Source organism: Culex quinquefasciatus, chromosome 2, assembly GCF_015732765.1.
Source record: "Culex quinquefasciatus strain JHB chromosome 2, VPISU_Cqui_1.0_pri_paternal, whole genome shotgun sequence".
NCBI classification, from domain to species: Eukaryota; Metazoa; Arthropoda; class Insecta; order Diptera; family Culicidae; genus Culex; species Culex quinquefasciatus.
The window spans coordinates 181,610,961-181,634,127 of NC_051862.1; the positions used below are offsets into that span (position 1 = coordinate 181,610,961).

The 23,167-nt window shown below is 34.8% G+C and overlaps 1 protein-coding gene across 8 annotated transcripts in view; it reads left to right on the plus strand.

The window, feature by feature from the left end:
- LOC6033267 (trissin receptor) overlaps nucleotides 1–15,779 on the plus strand; it is a 116,988-nt gene extending 101,209 nt beyond the window's left edge. For 7 of the 8 annotated variants that reach the window (XM_038255888.1, XM_038255891.1, XM_038255887.1 and 4 more), the window contains 3 exons: nucleotides 1,010–1,227; nucleotides 7,032–7,233; nucleotides 15,614–15,751. In XM_038255888.1, the coding sequence (XP_038111816.1) occupies nucleotides 1,010–1,227; nucleotides 7,032–7,233; nucleotides 15,614–15,661 (468 nt within the window). In that variant the 3' untranslated portion in view covers nucleotides 15,662–15,751. Of the gene's footprint in view, nucleotides 1–1,009; nucleotides 1,228–7,031; nucleotides 7,234–15,613 lie in introns of all 8 variants that reach the window. The other variant, XM_038255894.1, reaches the window with a different exon arrangement.
- Nucleotides 15,780–23,167: the final 7,388 nt, after the last annotated feature.

Below are 23,167 nucleotides of genomic sequence, written 5' to 3' on the forward strand. Positions count from 1 at the left end.
ATTAACAGAAATTGAAAAATAAAATAGTTAAAATTGTTTTGCGATTTATTTCATTGAATTTCTTATTGTGTTCCATCCATGACATGTTGTCATTTCATAACGCTGTATATTTATATGTGAAAATCAGCATTTCGATAGAAATATTTAGTGATCAATATCTTTAAAATATAAGATCTTGATTGACCATGAAATATTTTTTATTTATTTAAGTAACTGGTTCCAATGGCTTGTGACTGGTTTCAGTTAATAAATCAAATTATCATATACTGAGGAGCAATTTTTCAAGTGATTTTTCGAATTTCGCGTCATTTCACGGAATTGACCAGATTTCACGGCCAATGGCAAATTTCACGAAATACGCGGCTTCCGTGAAATCGCGAAAAATCATTAGCCCTAGTCATAGCTTTTACCAAAAAAGTAACACTGAATTCTTGGTTCAAAATTAAAAACTTTACTTCTAAATAAAACTGGTGCCCTGGAAAATGGAAGGAAAATCCACGCAAAACAATACAATAAATCTTGACCCAAAAGTGAACACAAAGCCACTTCCGTCATAAACTTTAGCACTCGAAAAAGCTCTCGTAGACAGTTAATCTCCGGGGTGCGCGCACATAATGGCAATAAATTACAATAATTGGCTTCCACACCGGAAGCCTCAGAGGTTTGTGGAAAACATTTAACCACCCATCATAAGAACGGGAGCTTGGAGGGCGGGGTGAGTTATTTAATGCCACACCCGTTGTAAGCTCGAATTTATAGTACTTCCGGAAAACAATCAGAACTCGACCCTTCACCGGTAATCGTTCTGGGTGGTGTCGTTAAAAAGTTGTTCTGTAACAGCTGTACGGGGGTGGTTTTATTTACCTTTGAAATGATTTAGGATTAGGAACACCTTATTGGATTTATGTTCGTAAAAATCGAATTTTTCCTTCGGAAATTTCCCAAACGAATATTTATATTTCAAAAGAAAATAAATCACTTAAAATCCTTTTTTTTCTCCAAAACGCAGGTCTCGGTGGAGTCGGACAAGGTGGTGGTGACCACGTGGCGCTCGCAGAACAGCTTCCACCAGCAGCGCCACCACGGCACGCAGCTGACGCAGGTCAGCCACTCGTCAAACAACGTGCTGCGGGCACGCCGTGGGGTAATCCGGATGCTGATGGTGGTGGTGCTCACGTTTGCCCTCTGCAATCTGCCCTTCCACGCGCGCAAGATGTGGCAGTATTGGTGAGTTTTCGTTGAGATGCGTTATGACATGATTTCCGAATTTTGGTTAAATTGCGAATTTTACTATTATAAAAGGTGATTTTATAAGAAAGCAATTCCTTAGGAAACCGGTCAATTTTGTGCATTTTTTACATTTAAATTGGCTCAAACTTCCCTATTCCCTATTACCAAAGAAGACATTTTGTGAAGCCATACAATTTTGGCAGCTAAAATGGTACGTAAATATTCGAAAATCTGTATCTTTTAAAGGAATTTTCTTAACTTAACTATTTTCACAGAAATTAAACTTATTTTTTTTTTATTTTTTAGGGGACAAAAAATTGCATTTTTAAAAATCATTTGATAATAATTTTGTCTGTGAGTAAAAATTGTTAAAAAAAAATTAACATTCGACATTTTTTTACCTTAGTTTCAAAATTTTCAATGGAAAGTAATCTAATAATTTGATGATAGAGTGCACCGTTTTAAAGATTTAGCCACTTCAAGTTTAATTTAATATTTTTTTGATTATTTTAATAAGTATTTATGACTATACCTAAAAATATTATTGATTTCGAAAAGTTGAGATTTTTTTTCATGAAATTTCCTACGAGATTGAAGATTGGGCCTCTGGTTGCTGAAATACAGCGAATAGAAGAAAATAAACAAGATAATTGTCAGATTCAAGTCTCATCTAAACAGCTGTTTTTTTTTTGTATCATATACAACTTCATTATTGTTGAAGTTTTGCGTTTAAATGAAGTGGTCTGATGTGCCTATTTTCGCCCACCCATGGAACCAGTTTTCGCCCTCGACAAAAATAAAAAAAAAATCCAATAGAATGTTGGCACAAAACATATCAAATATGGTCATTTAATAATGCACAACATGTTCTTGAAGCTCAATATTATTGATGTGCACAAAATTTGTCGAAAATTTAATCGAAGTTCAAAAACACTCCAAAAGATTGTTTGAAAGATATTCTCATGGTTGAAAGACAATCTTTTCGAATAACGATTATCTGAAGAAAGGCCTCTAAGTAGGGGAAAGTGGAGCAAGTGTAACAAGCTAAGGAAATGATCGTTGTAACCCATCAAAAACGTTAAAAATCTGTCAGATTTTTTAATTATCATCTTATTTCAGGTCCTGACTAAGACTTTGATAGAACAAGTTTTTAAAAAATCCTGTTTTTAATGCAAAAAAATGATTTAAAAAAAAAAGATTTTCCGTACGTTCTACTCAACTAGTGGGGCAAGACGAACAACCCGTTGGGGCAAGAAGAACAATGCATGAAAAAACATGTTAATTTGCTAACAATTGAACTGTTATCACTTAGATACATCAGATTAGGATGTATTTGAAACATTTTTTTCATTTTTAGATTAAATAATAGTATGTTACTAAAAATTTGAACGCTTTTACGAAAAAAAATATTACTTTGATGAAAAAAGGGAAATTTTCATAATATCACTATATTTTGCATGGACAATTTTTTTTAACAATTGTTTACCAGTTTTTAAGAACGTTTATGTATTTATTTTCCAATAAAATATGTTGTTGCAGCAATTCGTATTTTTTTCCATACTAAAAATGCATATGGTATACTTGCCCCACCTGAACAAGATTTTTTTTAAACTCTCAACAAAAATAACCAAAAGTTAAATCATACTTTAAAATAGGTGCAAGTCATTGGTAGGGACACTACTGATCTAGGAAAAATGCATTTTGATAAAATGAGCCTTAAAACGAACCCTAAGCATTATTTTGTACTTTCCAAATATTATAAGAAAACAAATGGTTTGAAAAAAACTTCATTAAATCTTATGCTCCGTGGCGTTTACGTCGTTTTGGCGGTTATGTGGTAGTAGAATCAGCTAATTGCATTGTTAGCAACAATTCCTCATACTGGAAATAATCAAAATTGTAAAAATTACGGCCGTTCGAGCGATTGTTCCTCTTGCCCCATATGGTCGTCTTGCCCCACCTTCTCCTATGCTTTAATCTCGTTTTTCCTGAATATCACTTGATCGCTGAGTGTGGCAGAGACAAATAAAAATTTGAATGATTGGGCTCAGTCACCAATTTGCTGTGATCCAACTACAGTTTTCCCCCCTTGCTTCCAGCGCTATTTTTTATTGTTTTCTGTCCATTCTAACTTAAACCAAAACATGTTAATACTAAATCAAAATATGATAAAATTCGCTTTGCCGATAGAACTCATGTGTCCCTATTCAGGACATACAATTACAATTTATTCCATATAAAACTTCGAGTATCTGTTTAATGAAAATAACAAAGCTTATACGATAAGTTTACCTTCAAAAATAACCTGGAATGTTCGAAAAAAAAATTTCAAGCCCTTTTCGCTGCGTTTAGATAAGTTTTCATGGAAAACGAAAAGTGGTTCAAGGTAAAATTGTTAAACACAGTACTAAATTTCGCCCTGAACGAAAATTGGATATCATGAATTTTCATGACCATTGTTAAACTTTAAAACATGTCAATTATTAGATTTTCTTGAAATTCAGACATGCAGTGAAACACTAAATTAATAATTTAATTTTTTTTCCGACAAAGTGTTTTGTTTTTCCCACATTAGCACTACTACCCGCTGTATGGCGGCTGTAAAGAGGATATTATTCAAATGTTTCTAATAGTAGTTTATGCAACAAGTTGCAAAAAGAGGATTTTTTCAGCACGAGTCGTACATTTATCCAACGAGGTTCACCGAGTTGGATAAATACGAAGAGTGCTGAAAAACTCAAGTTTTGCAACGAGTTCCATACAACATTTTTTGCAATTCCAAAAAAACACACACTGAGTGAAATTTTTTGTCAAATTTTCATGTATTTTGTCAATAAATCGTTAAAATCAAAAAAATGTTGAAAAGTGTTACTTTTCAAAACAAGTGCTGAAATGTTCAACTTTTCAGCACCCATTTGAGTGCTGAAAAGTAGAACTTTTCAGAATTTATTTTGAAAAGTGTTGCTATTCGATTCTGTTATTTTTGGTACAGAAACGTAGGCTATTTCGTCGTTCAAGAATGACAGGAAAAGTAAGTAGTTTCACGACGGAATTGCAAAAAAACTTTTTTAACATTGGAAATAATTTTGTAAAGTTTTAATAAGTGTTAGAAATTAATAAACATGCATTGCTGCATAATCAATTCAATCAAAAATGGTATAAGTAAGATAAATACAGATAGAAACCAGTAGGAGGGCGAAAGCTGGAACAAAGCGAAAACAGGGTCCTCTACCCCAATCTGATCAATTTTTTATCTTCCGCAAAATTGTAGGTATGGATGTGAAGAAATACTTAAATTCCAGTCATATTCCAGACCCAAATTTTCAGGAACTATATTGTAATTTATATGCATACATAAGATCGGAAAATTTCACGAATGTTTCATATTTTAACATTGACAATCGGACCATTGCTAAGATATCGATATTAGAAAATGGTGGATTGTTTGGGTGAGACTTAGAAAACATCAATTTTCCTGTTTTTAAATTTTTGCATATCTGCAATATCTCAGCAACTGAGGGTCTTATAAACAAATTTCAAAAATTCAAAATATAGAGAATTTTCTCAACTATTCCAAAATATTTTTTCCAAAAGTGGGCAAAATAGGCACTAATTTTTAAAAAATGAATAACTGCTTTTTGATTGCAAATTTTACATCGAAAAATTAAGTTGAAATTTTTTAAGATTAATGTTTCGATTAAAAAAAATCAGTATTGATAACTCGATCAAAGATTTTCTGCCCGTTCTGAAAATTTCTGAAAAGTTGGCATTTGATGTTCACTAAAACATATGAGAAAATAAAATAAATTTAAAATAGTGTTTTTCTGCAAATCAAGTTTTAGTGACAAAAAATAAAATTAAAAATCACCAAAAAATCGATCAAAAAATTCCTTCAAAAGATGCAGATTTTTGAATTTTCATAAATCATTTTTGAATGGACAGCTGCAAAATTTGTATGGACAAACTTACGATGCGAAATGACTTCTTTGGGCATTCAGAAGCCAAATAAATTATACAAATGTTCTTAAATAAATATAAAAATATATTTTTTAAATTAACCAATAAATGCGTACTGTTGTTTCTTGACCATATTGTACAAAAAAATTTAAGATTATAAAAATCTTATGGTTGTGTATATGTATTTTCAAAACTGATTTTAACTTTCGATAAGTAGTTTTGATGGGAAAAATTAACTTATTTTGCAATTGTTAAGGAAACTGACCATAAAAAAACCAACTCGCTCAAATTTAGAACTATTAGAATAATACTATTGTAAAGAGAAAACAACATTTATAATAAGTTTGAAGTACCTTGACTAAACTTTTCCAGGTTTGTCAGCCAAATTCTGAGTTTTTCCGATTTCTCCAAATCGATCAGAATGTTCCTTCTCAAGATGCAGATTTGGTATGACCAGCCCACAAATTTGTATGTTGACGAGGAAAAACATGCAAAAGAGATCGTAAGACCTGTTGATTGTCAATGGAGAATGTTTGTTAATTGTTGTATGTTTGAATCTTACCAAATCCAAAGTAGGGGAACAGCATCTAATTCCAGCGTGCCTCTAATGTTGGCAGGTCAGAACTTTGTCGTTCAATTAAAGCTAATTAAAAGCGTTTTCAACTGAAATCGAGTAATAAACAGCTCAATGAGAAGTGAGCAAGCAAGTTTCTATCAAAAGTTTTGCAAAATCAGTTGTTTAAATAGTGAAAATCAGCAAATTGGATGGAGTTAGGAGCGAGTGCTTAACCTGCCAAACATACGAGAATTTCCCCTAGTTGTTTTTTTTTTTTCAATTGAAAATTTTAAAGCAAGCTTTACTAAAATAGCAAAACCATATTGATTCCACAATATTCATTTCAAACTGAACAACGAAATGGAAATAGTTTGCAATCGCAGTTAACGGCAAGGGATAAGCTTTGATAATCTCATCATCAACTTCCGCAATAAAAAGTTCCACTTCAGCCACGTGGAACGGATTTTAATTGGATTAAAATTTAATTACATCAATCCATCACTGACGCGCGCAACGGCTATCGACTATCGATCGCTAACGCGCACAAACACAATGTAGTTAGTACGAGCGACTATTTTCCATTTACTAGCTCTAACCGATTGATTGCGAGTGTGCAAATAAATCTGTTCAATCCGCGCCACGCTCCACAGATTCATCTTCCTGATCCTGGCTTTTTCCCAGCGAAAAACTTCAACTCCTTTTTGTTGATTTTTCCAATCATCATTCATCGCTGACTGCGAACGAGTAAAACGTGTGCTAAATTTAGCACGCGGATTAGCACGCCGCGAGTCTCGAAACTGCCATGGTGGTGGCGGCGCCATATGGAAATTTTCCTCCTTGCGGTCGTTGATTGGACGCGTCATGAACAGCCGCCGCCGGCAGCAGAAGCCGGCTCGGTAAAGTGGTGGCTTTATTTTAATCAGAAGTGAGCCAATTTTCATTCACCCGACACAGGGTACTCATGTCAACTGAGAATCATGTGGCGTCGGGCTCGTTTTTCGTTGGATTCGGACTTGTTCAAGGCAGGGTGAACTTCTTCCTGCAAAAGCCAATTAAGATCGCCGTCATAACGAGTGTGCATCTCTGTGCATCTGAATATTTCCAACTCAAAGTTATGCAAACAAAGCTGCTTGGCATAAAAATATGGATAAAACTTCGTGAAAATTTCAACCCGTAGCACAAACCCAGCGAAATTACATGCAAATCCGTGCCCATAAATAAAGTGTCCTCAAAGAGCATTCCACCTGAAGTTTTTCCTCTCTTCTTCTCTCTATCTCATCCCAACCAGGTCAACCGACTACAAAGGTGACTCCAACTTCAACGCCCTGTTTACGCCGCTCACCTTCCTCGTGACGTACTTCAACTCGGGCGTCAACCCGCTGCTGTACGCCTTCCTCAGTCGGAACTTCCGCAAGGGAATGCGCGAGCTGTTGCTGTGCTCCTTCAAGAAGAACAAAAACAAATCCCTCAACCAGCGGATCCCGATGCACGTAAGTATTAGCGCACGATTTTCGCGTGGAGAGTAGCCGTTGAACCTTGTATTAGCTTGACGCTTTGCATGAACTAACTAGCCTCTAGCTGTGCGCCATTTCACCTTTTTAAGTAACTTCTGTGGTTTTGTATCGTAATGACTTTTTTATTTGGGATTATTTTAAACATCGTTTATCCTAAGGAACCTTAATTAATTTGTTCTCAGTTTTCGAAATAGTAGTTTATGCAACAAGTTGCAAAAAGAGGATTTTTTCAGCACGAGTCGTATATTTATCCAACGAGGTTCACCGAGTTGAATAAATACGAAGAGTGCTGAAAAACTCAAGTTTTGCAACGAGTTCCATACAACATTTTTTGCAATTCCGAAAAACACCCATTGAGTGAAATTTTATGTCAAATTTTCATGTATTTTGTCAATAATTCGTTTGAATCAAAAAAATGTTGAAAATTGTTACTTTTCGAAACAAGTGCTGAAAAGTTCAACTTTTCAGCACCTATTTGAGTGCTGACAAGTAGAACTTTTCAGCTTTTATTTTGAAAAGTGTTGCTATTCGATTCTGTTATTTTTGGTACAGAAAAGTAGGCTATTTCGTCGTTCCAGAATGACAGTAAAAGTAAGTAGTTTAACGACGGAATTGCAAAAAAACGTATTGTTCATCGAAAAAACGCTTAAAATTTTTTAAAAACTCTTCCATTTTCCGTTACTCGACTGTTAAATTTTTTTTGGAACATTTCATTTTAAGGGAAATTTAATGTACTTTTCGAATCTACATTGACCCAGAAGGGTCGTTTTTTCATCTAAAACAAAAAATTTCATTTTAAAATTTCGTGTTTTTTCGTGTGCGTTTGAAAGTATTTTTTTCGCAAGCTAATTTTGCATAAGAATGACCCCTTGGACGATTGTTGAGGCTTGTGCACTGCTTGTATGTGGGGATTTTTCAAAAATAAAAAAACGGATACACTCACTCATCACAAAAGTATCTTTTTTTTTTAAAATAAATTCTGATTCTCACAATGTACGAGTCACAACAATCGTCCAAGGGGTCATTCTTATGCAAAATTAGCTGAGCTTTCGAAAAAATACTTTGAAAAGCACACGTTTGAGTTTTAGGGGTTGAAAATTCGAAAAACTGGTCAAAAATGGTCAGAATCAAAACTTTTTCAAAAAACTTTTTTGTAAAATTATGATAACTCGTGCAAACCCCTTATGTCTATATATCAAAATTTTTGTTTTTATCTGCTCACTTTGTAGAACATTGTTACACTCTAAAATATAACCCTGCAAAGTTAGAAAAAACACGTAATTTTAAAATGAAAAAAATTGTTCTCAGTGAAAAAATGACCCTTCTGGATCACTTCAGATTCAAAAAGATCATTAAATTTCTCATAAAATGGCATGTCCCTTTGACACCAAAATTCTATCTCTTCAAGGTTGCGAGCTACAAATCACTGAAAAACGTGCCTTAGTAAAAAAAACAGAAAATGAAAGGGGTCGTACCACCCCTCCGTCAGGAAATATCGAAAAATGGACGTCTGATTCGTGATCAGGGACCGAAATTACCCCTTAGAGCAAAGTTTCACGAAAATCGAAGAGGGGTCGGGGCAACTGTTGTGTGAGTTGGCGGAGAATGACCCTAATATTTGTTTTATTTTGAACAAAAAAGCAGAACTCTAAAAATAGTCATTTTATTATTTTATTTTTTGTAATTTTTGAAGCCAATTCTATCATCAGTTTGCCCATATCATTTTCCAAATTTTAATTTGAAAACTGTCCGTCCATACAAAAAACGGCATTTTAAAATTCAAAGTCTGTATCTTTTGAAAAAAAATGATCTGCAACACAAATACGTGCATTTTTTTAAAGAAAATTTTCAGAAAGGTTAGAAAATCTTTCATTATGTTCAACAGTACATAGTTTTAAAATCGAAAAAATGTTAAAGAAATTGTTTTTAATGTAGAATCAAATTTGCAATCAATACGAAGTATATTGAAATTTTGATAAAGTGCATTCTTTTTCAAATAAAAGTCAGTTTAGGTCATTTGTAAAAAAATCAAAGTTTTTCAATTTTCGAAAAGCAATCGAATGACAAAATCTAGCTAATTTTTTTTGATACGTTTAATTCGTTGGACATTGATAAAAGGTTTGTAAGGGATACACTCAATGTTTACATTTGTTCATAGGACCTAATAAAAAAAAGTCCAGATATTTTACTGAAAAGAGCAAAACAAAATTTACAAAACATTCATTTTTAAACACTCAACATCAGACCATTAGTTCAAGAGCTATCGATGATTAACAAACGAGGTCTGATTAAGCAACACTGAAAAAATCTATTTTTTCCTGTTTTTTATTTAACAAATTTCAAAATAGGAAAATGTAGGCCAATTTTCTAAGCTGTCAGCAAGTTTCAAAATTGCTAAAAAAAACATCAGGTGACCTAAATCTTGAAGAATTTCTCAAAATGTGTTAATTTCCAATTTAAGATAAATAGAATATAACCAAAAGGAAATTCCGTTTAAAGTTATAATTCGATTTGAAATCGAGACAGTTTATGCTGAGTTGGACTATTTCACATTGAGTAATTGCAAAATTACTGAGTTGCTATCTAAATCTGTTTTACTTGTTTTAAAATTTTGAAGAAGATTACACTAATTTAATTTAAAAAAAAAATCCTTTTGCTTTAGTCGAGGTCTAAGGCACCTATTGACCTTCACTAGAGCGGAAGGAAACAAATTCAATTCCTTAAGCCATTTATTTTTCTCAAGTTTCACGTTATTTCTAATTTGTGCACCAAAGCTGTGGTCCAAAAGTTCAAAATTTGTTAAAAGCTAAGCTTTTTGCAATGTTGGTTTAATAGTTTGCAATAGACCGTTCAAACCTTTCAATGATAAATATTAAAAAAAAATCACCCAATTATGTTTTTGGGGAATTCTGATTGACAAAAACTTGATACAAAATGTTTGCATTGGTTTTTTAAACACAAATAAAATCGAATTGTTCCTTTCAATGTTGCTATTAATCAAACACCCTAAAGTAAACCTTCAAGTATGCCAGTATCTGGAGAATCTTGAGCCAATATTGAGCAACAACAGAAATTCAAAGAAAATTTTATAAAATAAATCATAATGTTATGGTACAAGAGCCCATAACTCGAACGATTCTTCCTTCCCTCGAGATCAATATTCGGTTCAATCGCTTCTGCCTGGGAGGCAATAAACCTTTTCCCATCAAAGGACGGTACCTTCGACGACGACAGCGAGCAGGGATTCCGACAATTGACAAGTGATTGAAAAGTACACTGTCTGGGGAAAATACGCGCCCTGATTGGCTGCTCAATATTTAATGAATGCGGAGGGAGCGTCGTAGAACAGGATAAACGATCCGACGACACTAATTGGAAGAACTGGGGTGGCACTAAACTTTCTCCCGATGAATTGTTAATGGTTAAATGAGTGAAAAGTACGCTAATTGGTTGAAGGGAACCAATATAGGAATCAGTTGAGGAAAACTATGATAGTTGTGTCTCGATTGAACAATTAAAAATGAGTTACAGCAGAATTTATGAAGCATCACAAAAAGCGTGACTGCTTCTCCATATAACATCTCAGTTAGTAGTTGAATGAAATTTACCGTGATTGTTTTTAAAACATGTCAAACAACTCGAAACCGACTGACGCAAAGTAGCGTTTTCCCTCTTCCGTACAGTGTAAACATTATTACTTTCTTTGCCAAACTTATATTTGGCTTACTACCGTTTGATGACTACATATAAATTTTTTTCAGCTTTTTTTATCAATTCATGAGTTTAAATGCAAATTTCAAATTCATAAAACTCAAAACAATTTATAGTTTACCACAGCTAAACTAACCCAATTTGACGGTACTTTTTTGTCTGGAACAGTTGAACGCATTTCGGCGATTCGGCACTGTCGTGCTATCTTTTCGCACGCTGATTTTTGACGTTCCGAGAAAAATGCGTTTTTCTGTTTGAATAAAAAAATAAGAGCACGCAATGTAAACAATAACAAACACGTTTTGTTTGGTTGACCATTATGTGCATAGTCCCGAAGTTTGGTTGAATTTGGTTTCCGGAGTCCCGAGTTAAATCTACAAATGTTTACGGTAGTTGGGCATGTCCGTGTGTCAAACGCTTTCCAACCTTAAATCCCTTTGACCAGTTGTCGCACTCACAGCAATTTTCAGGCTGTGTCAAGATAGCACGACAAGATTGAAACTTCTATCATTTGAAATTTTACAACAATGCACGGAGATTTTTTGGTTTTTATTGAACATCTCAGAATTTAAATCGAAATTTCAGAAATGCACGTGCGCCAAAATAGCACGACAGCGACGAATTGCCACTCTCTGGCTGACTGGAGGCGGAATATATTGAGTGAAATGTTTGGATTGTTTACAATTGGCAAAAACACACACACACACACAAACATAAAAACACGCGTGCAAAGCAACGAAATTTGTTTACAGACCAAAGGACAATACACCACCAACACGATTGTTTAACCAACGAAAGAGTTTGGTGGTGAATAAACATTAGAAGAGCGAACACGTGCCAAATGTGTGATGGGAATTGATGTTGTTGTGGGTGTAGTGATGGAGAAATGAGTGTTAAAATTTAAATTCTTTGGAATTTGCACTTTGGTTGGTAATTGGCCTTGACTAAAACAAATTTATCTTTACAGCAAAATTTGTCTATATTTTATGTACTAAAAATATAAACATTGAAATTTAGTTTGTAGTAAACAATGTCTAATTTTAAGTTTTTTTAAATGCCTAACTTAATATAGGTTAGAGTAAATTGGATCAAATCTACAAAATAACTAAATAATTCAAGAATTAGTGTGCTATCTGCAGCAAACAGAATTTCCATTCTAAAATGTTCACTAAATAGTTAAAAAAATATTATGTCTAGTTCATATCTCATCTACATTTTGGCCGTCAATTTTTCTTTCAAAACCTGTGCGTTTTTCTTTTGCGTAAGAAGTTAAGAATGTCGCTAGACCCGAATTGATGTTACTTGCAAATCATTGAAATATATTATATTATTTTTGAAATATATATCGAGTGTTATAGTTTTGACTTTTCACTTTGATGCTAATTCTAATTGTAGATAGAGAAAAATGTCAGCTGTGAATTTAAAGCTGAGTAGTTCTCATTTCCTATGTCAAAAGAAGACATCTTGCATCGTTAATTTTTCAATAAAAGTCTCCATAAAATTTTGAGGGCTGGTCAAACAAAATGGTCTTGTGAACATACGAAATTCTGTATCTTTAAAATAGATGTTTTGATCGATTTGGTCTCTTTGGCAAAATTGTAGCTTATGATAAGTACTTTTTGGAAAAAAATATTTGCACGGAAAAATATGTTTCATATTTAATTTTCTATAACTAAAAACTACTTCTTCTGGGCAATAATAAAATGACAACTTCTGCGTCATAGTGCATGATGATGCCTAATCTGATTTAAGAGATATGAATTTTTGAAAATATCGTGTATTTGAAAAATATCGAAAACCTGGACAAAAAAAAATATAAAATCATTTTCAAAGCAAAATCATAAATGCGATCGAAGAGCACTTTACAATTTCTGTGATGAACGTTTTCAAGATAAAGGTAAAAAAAAATCCTCAAAGGAGCGGCCGTGGCTGACTGGTTTCGGTGTTCGCTTTCTAAGCGAATGGTCCTGGGTTTGATTCCCATCTGCTCCCAACGAGAAAGTATATGAAATATTAATCTTGAAACACTGAACATGAACGAAAAATCAAAGTTGCCCGAGTCGGGGTTCGATCCCCCGTCCTTTGGATTGGTAAGCAAAAATGCTAACCACTAGGCCATCACGGCTTGGTGAGCGACGCCTGGAATTAGGAATACTGTTACTATCAAACTATATACGCGCTGGGTCCTTGTCCATTTGACAAAGGTTCGGAAGTTCTAAATAACGTTTGAACCCGATTGGTGCAAACGTTCTTCAGGGCGGGGCTTGTCGATAAAAGCTGAGGGACCTCGCGCTCGGCTAGCCAACGTAGAAATGGGTCACCGAAGCTCGGCAGGGCTAACACCTTCCAAATGCCTATGCGAGTTATTTGTATGTATAGAATGAAGATCTATAAATACATGGAAACAACTCAATTTGTAAGAAGCGACCGCGTGGTCCCGTTTGGTTGGTTGCACACACACACACACACAAAGGTAAAAAAAATCCTCAAAATTATTGTTATTGCAATTTAAGCATCAAATGATTGGGATTTTTTATGCATTTCGAACGTAATTTTTTTTTTTGAAAAAACTGAAAAAAAATCACAAAATAACGTATTTTGAAAAAAAAATATTCTCAAATATTAGTTTTTTTTATAATATGGGTTTCAAAAGATCGGGATTTATTCATACATTTCTTAAGTTTTTACAAAAAAAAATTCAGATAACTCAGTTTTTTCACAAAAGTACGTATTTTTGAAAAAAATACCCAAAATTTCATTTTTTCGCAATATGGGTATCAAATGATAGGAATTTTTTTGTAAACATTTCGAATGTAAAAACAACAAATTTTTAAAATACTAAAATACTAAGTATTTTGAAAAAAAAAAATTTTCCATATTTTTCAATATCAGTCAGTATCAAATGCTTGGGATTTTTTCATACATTTCGAATATTTTTTTTTAAATTCTCAAAAGTTTTTCAAAACTACTTATTTTCTAGGAAATACTCAAAATTTTCACGGAGCTACATATTCTTTAGAAAATACTAAAAATTTCAAAGTTTCAAAATTGATGACATTCGAAATGTTTGAAAAAAATCCGATCATTTGTTACCCAACTGAAATTTTGAGTGTTTTTTTTTTTCTTCCAAAATACGTATTTCTGTGAAAATTTTGAGTATTTTCAAAACATTACATTCGTAATGTATGACAAAATTCCATTCATTTGAAACTCATATTTAAAAAACTGAAATTTTGAGTATTTCTTCGAAAATTCTTAGTTTTGTGAAAATTTTGAGTATTTTCAAAAAAAGTTGTTTTTACATTCCGATTGTAAGAAGAAGTCCCGATCAATTGGTACCCATATTGCAAAAAACTGAAATTTTGAGTATTTTGTCAAAAATACATAGTTTTGTGAAAATGTTAAGTATTTTCAAAAAATGTTGTTATTACATTCGAAATGTATGAAAAATTTCGTTCATTTGATACCCATATTCCAAAAAAACTATGAGACGCGGGTTCGATTCCCGCCTTATCCACTGAGCTTCTATCGGATGGTGAAGTAAAACGTCGGTCCCGGTTTCTCCTGTCTCGTCAGAGGCGCTGGAGCAGAAATCCCACGTTAGAGGAAGGCCATGCCCCGGGGGGCGTAGTGCCAATAGTTTCGTTTCCAAAAAAACAGAAATGTTGCGTATTCTTTTTCGAAAATACGTTGTTTTATGAAAATGTTCAATATTTTCAAAAAAATGTATGACATTCGAAATGTATGACGAAAACATGATCATTTGATACCCAAATTGCAAGGACAAATATTTTTAGGTTTTTTAAGAGTAAAAAATTGCATTTTCAAAATACAGGAAAAATATGTATTTTTGTAAAAAAAAATCGTGCAACTATAATTACAATGGATACCTGCCACCATCCCGATTCCAAAACTCTATTATTGTTGATGTTTGCATGATTTTTCATTCGATTATAGCCAATGTCTCCCATATAGCCAAAATCCCATAAGCTCTGTGCCTCAGTTATGCACGCCTCGATATTGCATCCCCCAGATGCGGTGCTAAACCGAGGCATGACTGTACTTGAAAGAAAATCACCAATGAAAAACAAATTTCGAAAAGCTGAGAAAAATTTCTACAATTTTCTCTCTGGAACTTAAAAAATCGTCAGTAAAGGTAAAGTCACTTGCAGGCAGTTGGACTCACAATCCAAAGGTCGTCAGTTTTAATCCCAGGGTGGATGGGCTCTTAGGTGTTAAAAAGAGGTTTAAATTGCCTAACCATTGCACGTTTTTGGACTCCTTGTTTCTTTATGTTATTTTTCTCTGAACTACAACTTCTCTAGTGCTTAGCTTAGCCTTTCCTAACCTATCCTTATCTGCTTTCAAATATTTGTAGCAAATTCTCTACAATTGGTTTAATTAAATTTTCTTTTTTCGCTGTTGCTCACGCTCACTTGTACCACTATTCATCTATGTACTAATCGATGTTCAGAATTAATTACAAACAAGCCCAACATAATAATTGCATAATCTCAACATAAAACTACATAAAACCGTCGTACAAGTGCATCGTGCAATTTGATTTGAAAATTTTATCTGTTTTTCGCCAAAAATCCGATTTTTTTTCTTTCGTTTTTCGCGCCTGGACCCCGCCCACCCTCAGAACCATTCCTTACGAACCGATTCAACCCATGTAGGATTTCCCCAATGATGCTACGACCTGATCGTGTGCCGGCGGCGGTGGCGGCAAACCTCCTCCTGCTGCTGCTGCTGCCCCTCGTGGAGCTTCCGGAGCTCGCTGGCACCCCGGTGGGCCCTCTCCGGTGGCCATAACCCAACTCAACCACTCGGAAGCGAGCCGGCCAACGGCAGCGACATTGGTCAACTTCAACTCCAACAGCAACAACACCAAGAACTTCAGTTTCGGGGGAATGGCCACCGGCCCCGGAGGAGGAGCAGGTCCAACGGTAGCAGGTTCCAGCAGCAGCAGCAGATCGAAATGGCCGAAACGTCTCACTGCTGTGACGGCAGCAACAGCGACGGTGACCTCTCGGTCATCTCGGATAACGAAGATGATGAACCGGTTGCGCCCGCCCGGGAAGAGGACAAAAACGACCCTGGAAGAGGAGACCGTTGACGACAGCAGCAGCTTCCTGGACGAGGACACGACGACCTGCGGCGGCAACGAGAATGAGTTTGTGTCGACAGCCACCGTGACGTTTGCGCTGTCCACGGTGTACTGCGTGGACGATGACGAGGGCACCGGTTGAGGTTGGAGCAGGAAGCGAAATTGAGATTAGAGGTAGAACTTTAGTTCAGAAAGGTTGTAAGACGAAAAATAATGATGAATTTTAGCTCAAAATAACTCTTGAAGAATTTTGGGTGCAACTGGAAATTCTTCATGGAGTACGAGCAACTAGTATTTGTAGCCCAAGAATGACACCGAAGAGTATTGCCGCAAAAAAAAAAACGTGACTGAAAGTGAGAGTAACCTGGAACTGAACACCCCAAAAAACACAAACTGTAAGGTGAGGTGGATGTTGTTGTTGCTTTACAAATGATATATCCTACCAAGAATTGGTGTACAACATATTCTTTTCGTATTTATTTACACCAGTGCGAAGCTAGTTTTGTGACAATCCCTAAGATGACTAATGGACTGTATTGTTAAGTAACATCTCATAACTTCATTCTCATATGGCTACTGGAGTCTACCCTGCCCCATTAGGGTGTAATATCAAAATCGATTTTCCAGCACAGTACTTTTTCAGTTCGTTTTGGGGCCCTTAACAAATCCCCAAAGTTTTGGATCAATTGGTTTAGTCCTCACTTTGCACAAAGCGATTCAATTTCCCATATAAATTTGCATGGGGAAAAGGGACCATCCACAAACCATTTGGACAATATTTTGGAAATCCCAACCCCCCTCTCCCCCTGGTGGACAATTGTCCATACAAAAAAAGATTCTTTTTGTATGGAGCGTGGACAATCGCAATACCCCCCCCCCCCTCCCCCTTAAAGTGTCCACGTGGTTTATGAATGGTCCCAAACCATTTTTTTTTTTGGATTTTGATATTTATCAAATCCACGTTTCATGCTATATCAAACCCGGACTCATACTCGGATGCTCTGGAATGTGCTCTACAACTTTGCTCAAGAGAGTATGGTGCTAACTTGCTCTTGAAAGAAGATTAAACCTCGCATAGTGCGCAGGTGTTACGCTTTGTACGCGCTTTCTCAAACACGGCGTAATATTTTTACAATCTTTTTTTTGCAATTTGTTCGTCTTGGTCCAATCTACAATTAGCTTCAAAAAGAATTCAAAAATACTCTGTCGTTTAAGAGTAATCGAAGAAATACAAAGCGTAACGCCTGCGCACAATGCGAGGTTTAACTCGGTTTAACTGTATAGCGTCCTCAAAACTCGTCTAAAACATGATTTTCGAGCAAAAATCACGTTTTAGACGAGTTTTGAACACGCTGTATCTTTTTTTAGGGACAAGCTAGCACCATACTATCTTCGGCTAAATTGTAGAGCACATTTCAGAGCATCCGGTTTTGATATAGCATGAAACGTGGATTTGATAAATCTAGATTATATTTTCAAAACAACCTATCCCTCATGGGTTTCCTATGCAGAAAATTTAATCTTGAAATATCAAAATCCAAACAAATGATTTTCCTCATACAAATTTGTATGGAAAATTGAATCGCTTTGTGCAAAGTGAGGACTAAACCAATCGGTCCCAAACTTTGGGGAGTTGTTCAGGACCCCAAAAGGAACTGAAAAAGTGCTGTGGTCACTAAATTTGGACAACTTTATTTTTTTCCATACAACCATTTTACACCCGACTGCCCCATATGCTATGGCTGATCACCCGAACTGTTCTGACCTGGTAAGAAATCAAGTTTTCAAAAAGTTTATTGGTTATGTTCAACTGCTAACCGAGTGAATACAATTTAAGAGCATCCCTGCAGAATTTGAAAGAAGTACCAGACTGCCCACCATTGAAAAAACGGCTAATATCCACTTTTAGCAAAAACGAGATATTAGCACCAGCTGGTAGAGGATGTTCCAACGCATCTTCAGAATCTTGAATATCACTGAAATAGTGTTTAGACTTGGCTGCCGATGCGAAAAACCAAACGGCTAATATGCCACTCTTATGGGAAATTGCCTTTACGGAGATTTGATGACAAACACTAAAACGCGTTTTTCTCGGAATACTTGATTTGGCATAATAGCCAAATTTTCAATTATGGGCAGGAGCAAACGGAAATAGCTTTCGAATAACATTTTTTGATATTTATTAATAACAAGCTTTGTTATTCATCTTTATGAATTTTTAGTTATTTGATTGTTATTGTAATAACAGACTAAACATAATTTTAGTTATTCTTCGAACAAATCATTGCTATTATTTTTTTGTTTTTTTTTTCAACAACTAATCCGATCATCCCAATAACAATTGGAGGTATTTTTCCATAACAAAAAATGATATTCGAATGTTGTTTTGGCTTTCAATCAATTTCAGGCCAATAACAAATTTTGTTATGAAAAAATAAACTGTTATTAAACTCTTATACAAAAATGAATTTTTCAAGAAGATTCCATAACACTTTCAGTTATTTCAACAGTACTTGTTATTGAAATGGCATGATTTTTGTTATTACTGTCTGCCCGGGTAAAAGTAAAAGAAAGTAAAATCAAATTAAATCAGGATTTTAATTAAAATTTAGGCAAAGCCAATTTTTCATGTCAGTATTTTAATTTATTTTTTGATCTCATTATTCTTTTGACACATTATCAACGGAAAAAGTCTCAAAATTTAAAAAGCCTCCAAAACAGCTTATGTCTAAAAATGTTAGCTGTTCTCTTAAAAAATCATAAAAAATATACATATTTTTTATTGTTTGATACTTCGGGTTGGCTAGCAAAACTTCAAAACAGCCATCACGACCTCCGACACTTTTTTGATTTTTCATCTAACATAACACAAGCCCAATTTGAAATGTTTTTCTGTAAATGTATTTCAAGCACTTGCAGATAACCCATTTGAAGCATTTTTTTAGTTAATGTTTCGTAAATTGATCGAGAATCATTCAAAAAATGGCTTTATTTAACCCTTTCAAGCCTGAATTTTCGAAAAAGTATTTTTTTAGTCAATGATGGGGAAATGATTCTTATGACCATACGAAAATTATAGGCTAGCTTTGAAAATTTTGATATTTGGGTCATATATGACCCATCAGGCTCGAAAGGGTTAAACATGGCGCTAAGGAACTATTGAAAAACAACTCGAGATATGATTGTTAGGTTTCCTTCCAGGGGTGCCAGGTTGCCAGATAAATCTGGCATTGCCAGATTTTTTGAGCGCCAATTAGAAAAAAATAATTTTTATATTTCTTCCTCACATTGTTTTATTGACGTATTTTTTTTTATTTTGTGAAGCTATAATGTACACCCAAAGTTAAAGAACGAGGGGATAGTCCTCACGAAAAGAAACGTGAGGAAAGTGCTATTTTGCGAGAGTATAGTCCTCTCGCGTGTTCATTCGTTCATTGGAACAGTTCATCCTATGAGTGGCTTATATGGACAAACGACCGCCACTTAGTCACCGAACCATGGTGGCCCATACGGCAAAGGCACGGTTCAATATACCGAAGGTCTTGGGTTCGAGTCTCGGTTCCGGTACTTTTTTTTTTGATTGATGAACTTTTTTTGGAAAATGAACCATGAGTAAAGTACTCTCGGTAATTTCGGGATTTATCCTCTCCGTCCGCACACAGTACCATTTTACTACCGAATCGTGCTCTTTATCCTCTCGTATGCCGATGCCCAATTCTGGGTGTATAAAAAGTTAAAATACACAGTTTTTGAACAAAAAATTACTTATTACTTTGAGAAAAGTGGTTTGCCAGATTTTTCCCAGATTTTTGCCAGATTTTTTACTCTTCAGACCTGGTAACCCTGTTTCCTTCTGAACAATACATTTTCATGTTTTAAAAAAACACTTAAAAATTTAATGAAAAGTTAGATGATTGACACTGAAAAACTGGAAGTTTCCCTTAAACTTTTCAGGATCAAATTGAACAGCTTTTATCTGTAGGACAAAGTTGTAGAGCATGAAAATTCCTATGACAGTTGAAATGAGAATTTCCCATGAGAAGATTTTTAATTGATAGAATATAATAAAAAAATATTTTCAATCAGTTCAATAATATTTTGTCAAACTGACACTGAATCAGTAATCACATAAAATAACAGTTTTGTACACGATATACCAGCCTTTAAATTGTGCAACTTGGAAAGGAACTATATAAAAAATATGTCAGCGCTTTTTAAGGAAATTTTTATTATAATTTCAAAAATATGTGTGGATATTTGCTTTCTAACAAAATATTATTTATTATTGTTGTATTTTATTTTGTTTTGAAACGTTTAAATAATAATTTAATTGCAAAACTTATTTATTTTGTACACCTAATTTTGTAATATTTTGTTAAATTGTGGCCAAGGAAACATTACAATTGGAAAATTCTCTACCAACTCACACGAAACGGGGTAACTTTTGTCCTTGATCACAAATCCGTGCTCTGTTTTTTTATATCTCGTGACGGAGGGGCGGTACGACCCCATTCATTTTTGAACAAGCGAAAAACGAGGTGTTTTTCTATAATTTGCAGCCTGAAACGGTGATGAGATAGAAAATTGGTGTCAAAGGGACTTTATGTGAAATTAGACGCCCGAGTTAATGACGTACTCAGAATTCCGAAAAAACGCATTTTTCATCGAAAAAACACTGAAAAAGTTATAAAAACTCTCCCATTTGGTGGCACTTTGCCACCAAATTTCTATCTCATCACCGTTTCAGGCTGCAAATTCGTTACGCTATGCTATGCTATCACCGTTTCAGGCTGCAAATTATTGAAAAACACCTCGTTTTTCGCTTGTTCAAAAATGAAAGGGGTCGTACCGCCCCTCCGTCACGAGATACCAAAAAAACGGACCTCGGATTCGTGATCAGGGACAAAAGTAACCCCTAAGGACAAAGTTTCACGCAAATTGAAGAGGGGTCAACTGCTGTGTAAGTTGGCGGAGAATTACCCGTATAGATTCGCTATAGAAATCTTAAAAACCGGCCGAATTTGTGAAGAATAGTTCATTATCAGTTGAAATAATTTGCCTCAAAATTTAACAGAATTGTTAGTGGAATGAAGTGATTTGAGATATTTAAACTTTGAATCTACTCAATGTATGTTGAACACCAAACCATTTATGCATCAAGCTTATAAAACAGTCAGAAAATGGCACAAATTGACTAACAATTTTTAGCAGGAAATTTTCTTGGAACTCTCAGCATTGATTTTGTTTCAAATCAAATGACATCAAAAGATTGTTGATTCTGAGAAACAAAGCGTTTGGAGCTTTCAAAGCATCAACATTTATTTAAAGATCAGAGAGTTTTCCATTTTTGGCATTATGTTTCGATTTGAAGAAGTTTGGTTTTTATTTGACTTTAAATTTAGTGTTTTTGAAAGTATCATTTTCCAATAAGATGCAAACAAATTTTTATTGGAAAATACTCTATAGTTTCATCCATGTCATGTCCACTAATGAGCATAATCCATTTCTTGTCGGGTCGATGACAGCCACGCATTCCCCAAAGCCCCACCGGCAAACTTTCCACCATTAATTGGGAGGACCCCAAATTCTCGACATCATTACTTTCCCTCAGTAATTATTTCGACGGTCGGTTGGTGGTGGAGGATTCAATATTGGTTGTTCTCACTTCTAATTAAGCCTGCAAGATGAATGTTTCGCTTGCTTTTTTTTTTGGGAAGCTTAGTCCGAACTCTCGTTTCCAACCCCGAGGGAATGCCCACGTGTTTGCGGACCAGTCGAAAGTTCAACATCAAGCTCCACCACCAGAGAATACGATTAATTCAATTAGTGCGGAGCTTCCGCCCAAACTAGTCATTGATTAATCACGTGGCCCGGCCCGGGAATTCGGAGGGAGGGCGCGAAATTTACCCAGAGCAAACTTCATTTTGGAGGGTAAACTTTCCAGTCGAAGAACAATATTGAAGTGCGTCAATTAGGGACGAATTGTGAGTTTTGCGACGATGAGGGGGGGGAATTTTGCACGGAAAAGTTTAAAGCGACTCGAAAATGATTAGCAAGGACGTTTTAACGCAAAATAGGAATATTAATTACAGAAAATAAAACAAGTAGAAGAGACGGTCCTTGCTCTGTCAACAGTACTGTGATACGTAATCAAATAACGAAAAGATAAAAGTAAAAGAAATGTTAGCAAAACAGACAGGACAAACAAAACACAAGAGTACACTGAAGTTGAGGTAGAGTAAGCAACATATTTTGAGCGCACATGAGATGGATCCAAGAGTTTAACACCTGTTACGAAGTAAGTCAGAAAGTCTAAACTGAATTGACGCAGAAAAATCAATCGAAATAACACCATTTATATATCATTCAGCTATGAGCTCTGGTAGTTCAAAATAGCGACATTTACTAAAAGTTTATTTACCAGAAAAAAAGTGACAAAGGAAGTAAAAAAAACCACTAAGTTTTGTACAGAACCGTACTTACGATAGTGACTGTAGCTAAAAGCTTTAGCTCGTAATTGTATCACTCAAACTCTCAAAATCGAATCGATGCCAAAGAATGAGCCAAACGAAGAGATTTCAAGGAAAGGTGAGAAATTGATTAGAGAAGAAACGGTAGATCAGCTCGAAAAAACACACACAAAACAGCTCTCACAATAACACACATTTCTCTTCTCCCGTTCTGAGGATAATAACGTTCTTCACTAGTTCAAATAGTGCTGAGAAGTCATAGCAATGAGAATAATTTTTTATTGTACATTTACGACGTGTATTTGACTGTTACAGAATAAAAAGTATTTATAAATTCAAAATCTGGTTTTGTTTCATTGTTTGCAATGTGCTTGATAAATCCAGTCTTTTAAAGTTTCATCGGATGACGTACATCAGGTAAGCTAAACTTCAGTTAAACTACATGAAATCTAATAGGAAAATAAAACCATTAATTTGTTCAACAATTCCTTAAAACGAGCGGCACTACTCTGTAACGTCGATATTTCTAAAATTTGTTGAAAATTTTGTGATAAAAAGAATAAAAATAATAAGAATTTCATTCAATCAGCGTTTCGGATTCCCTGAATACGTTCTCAAA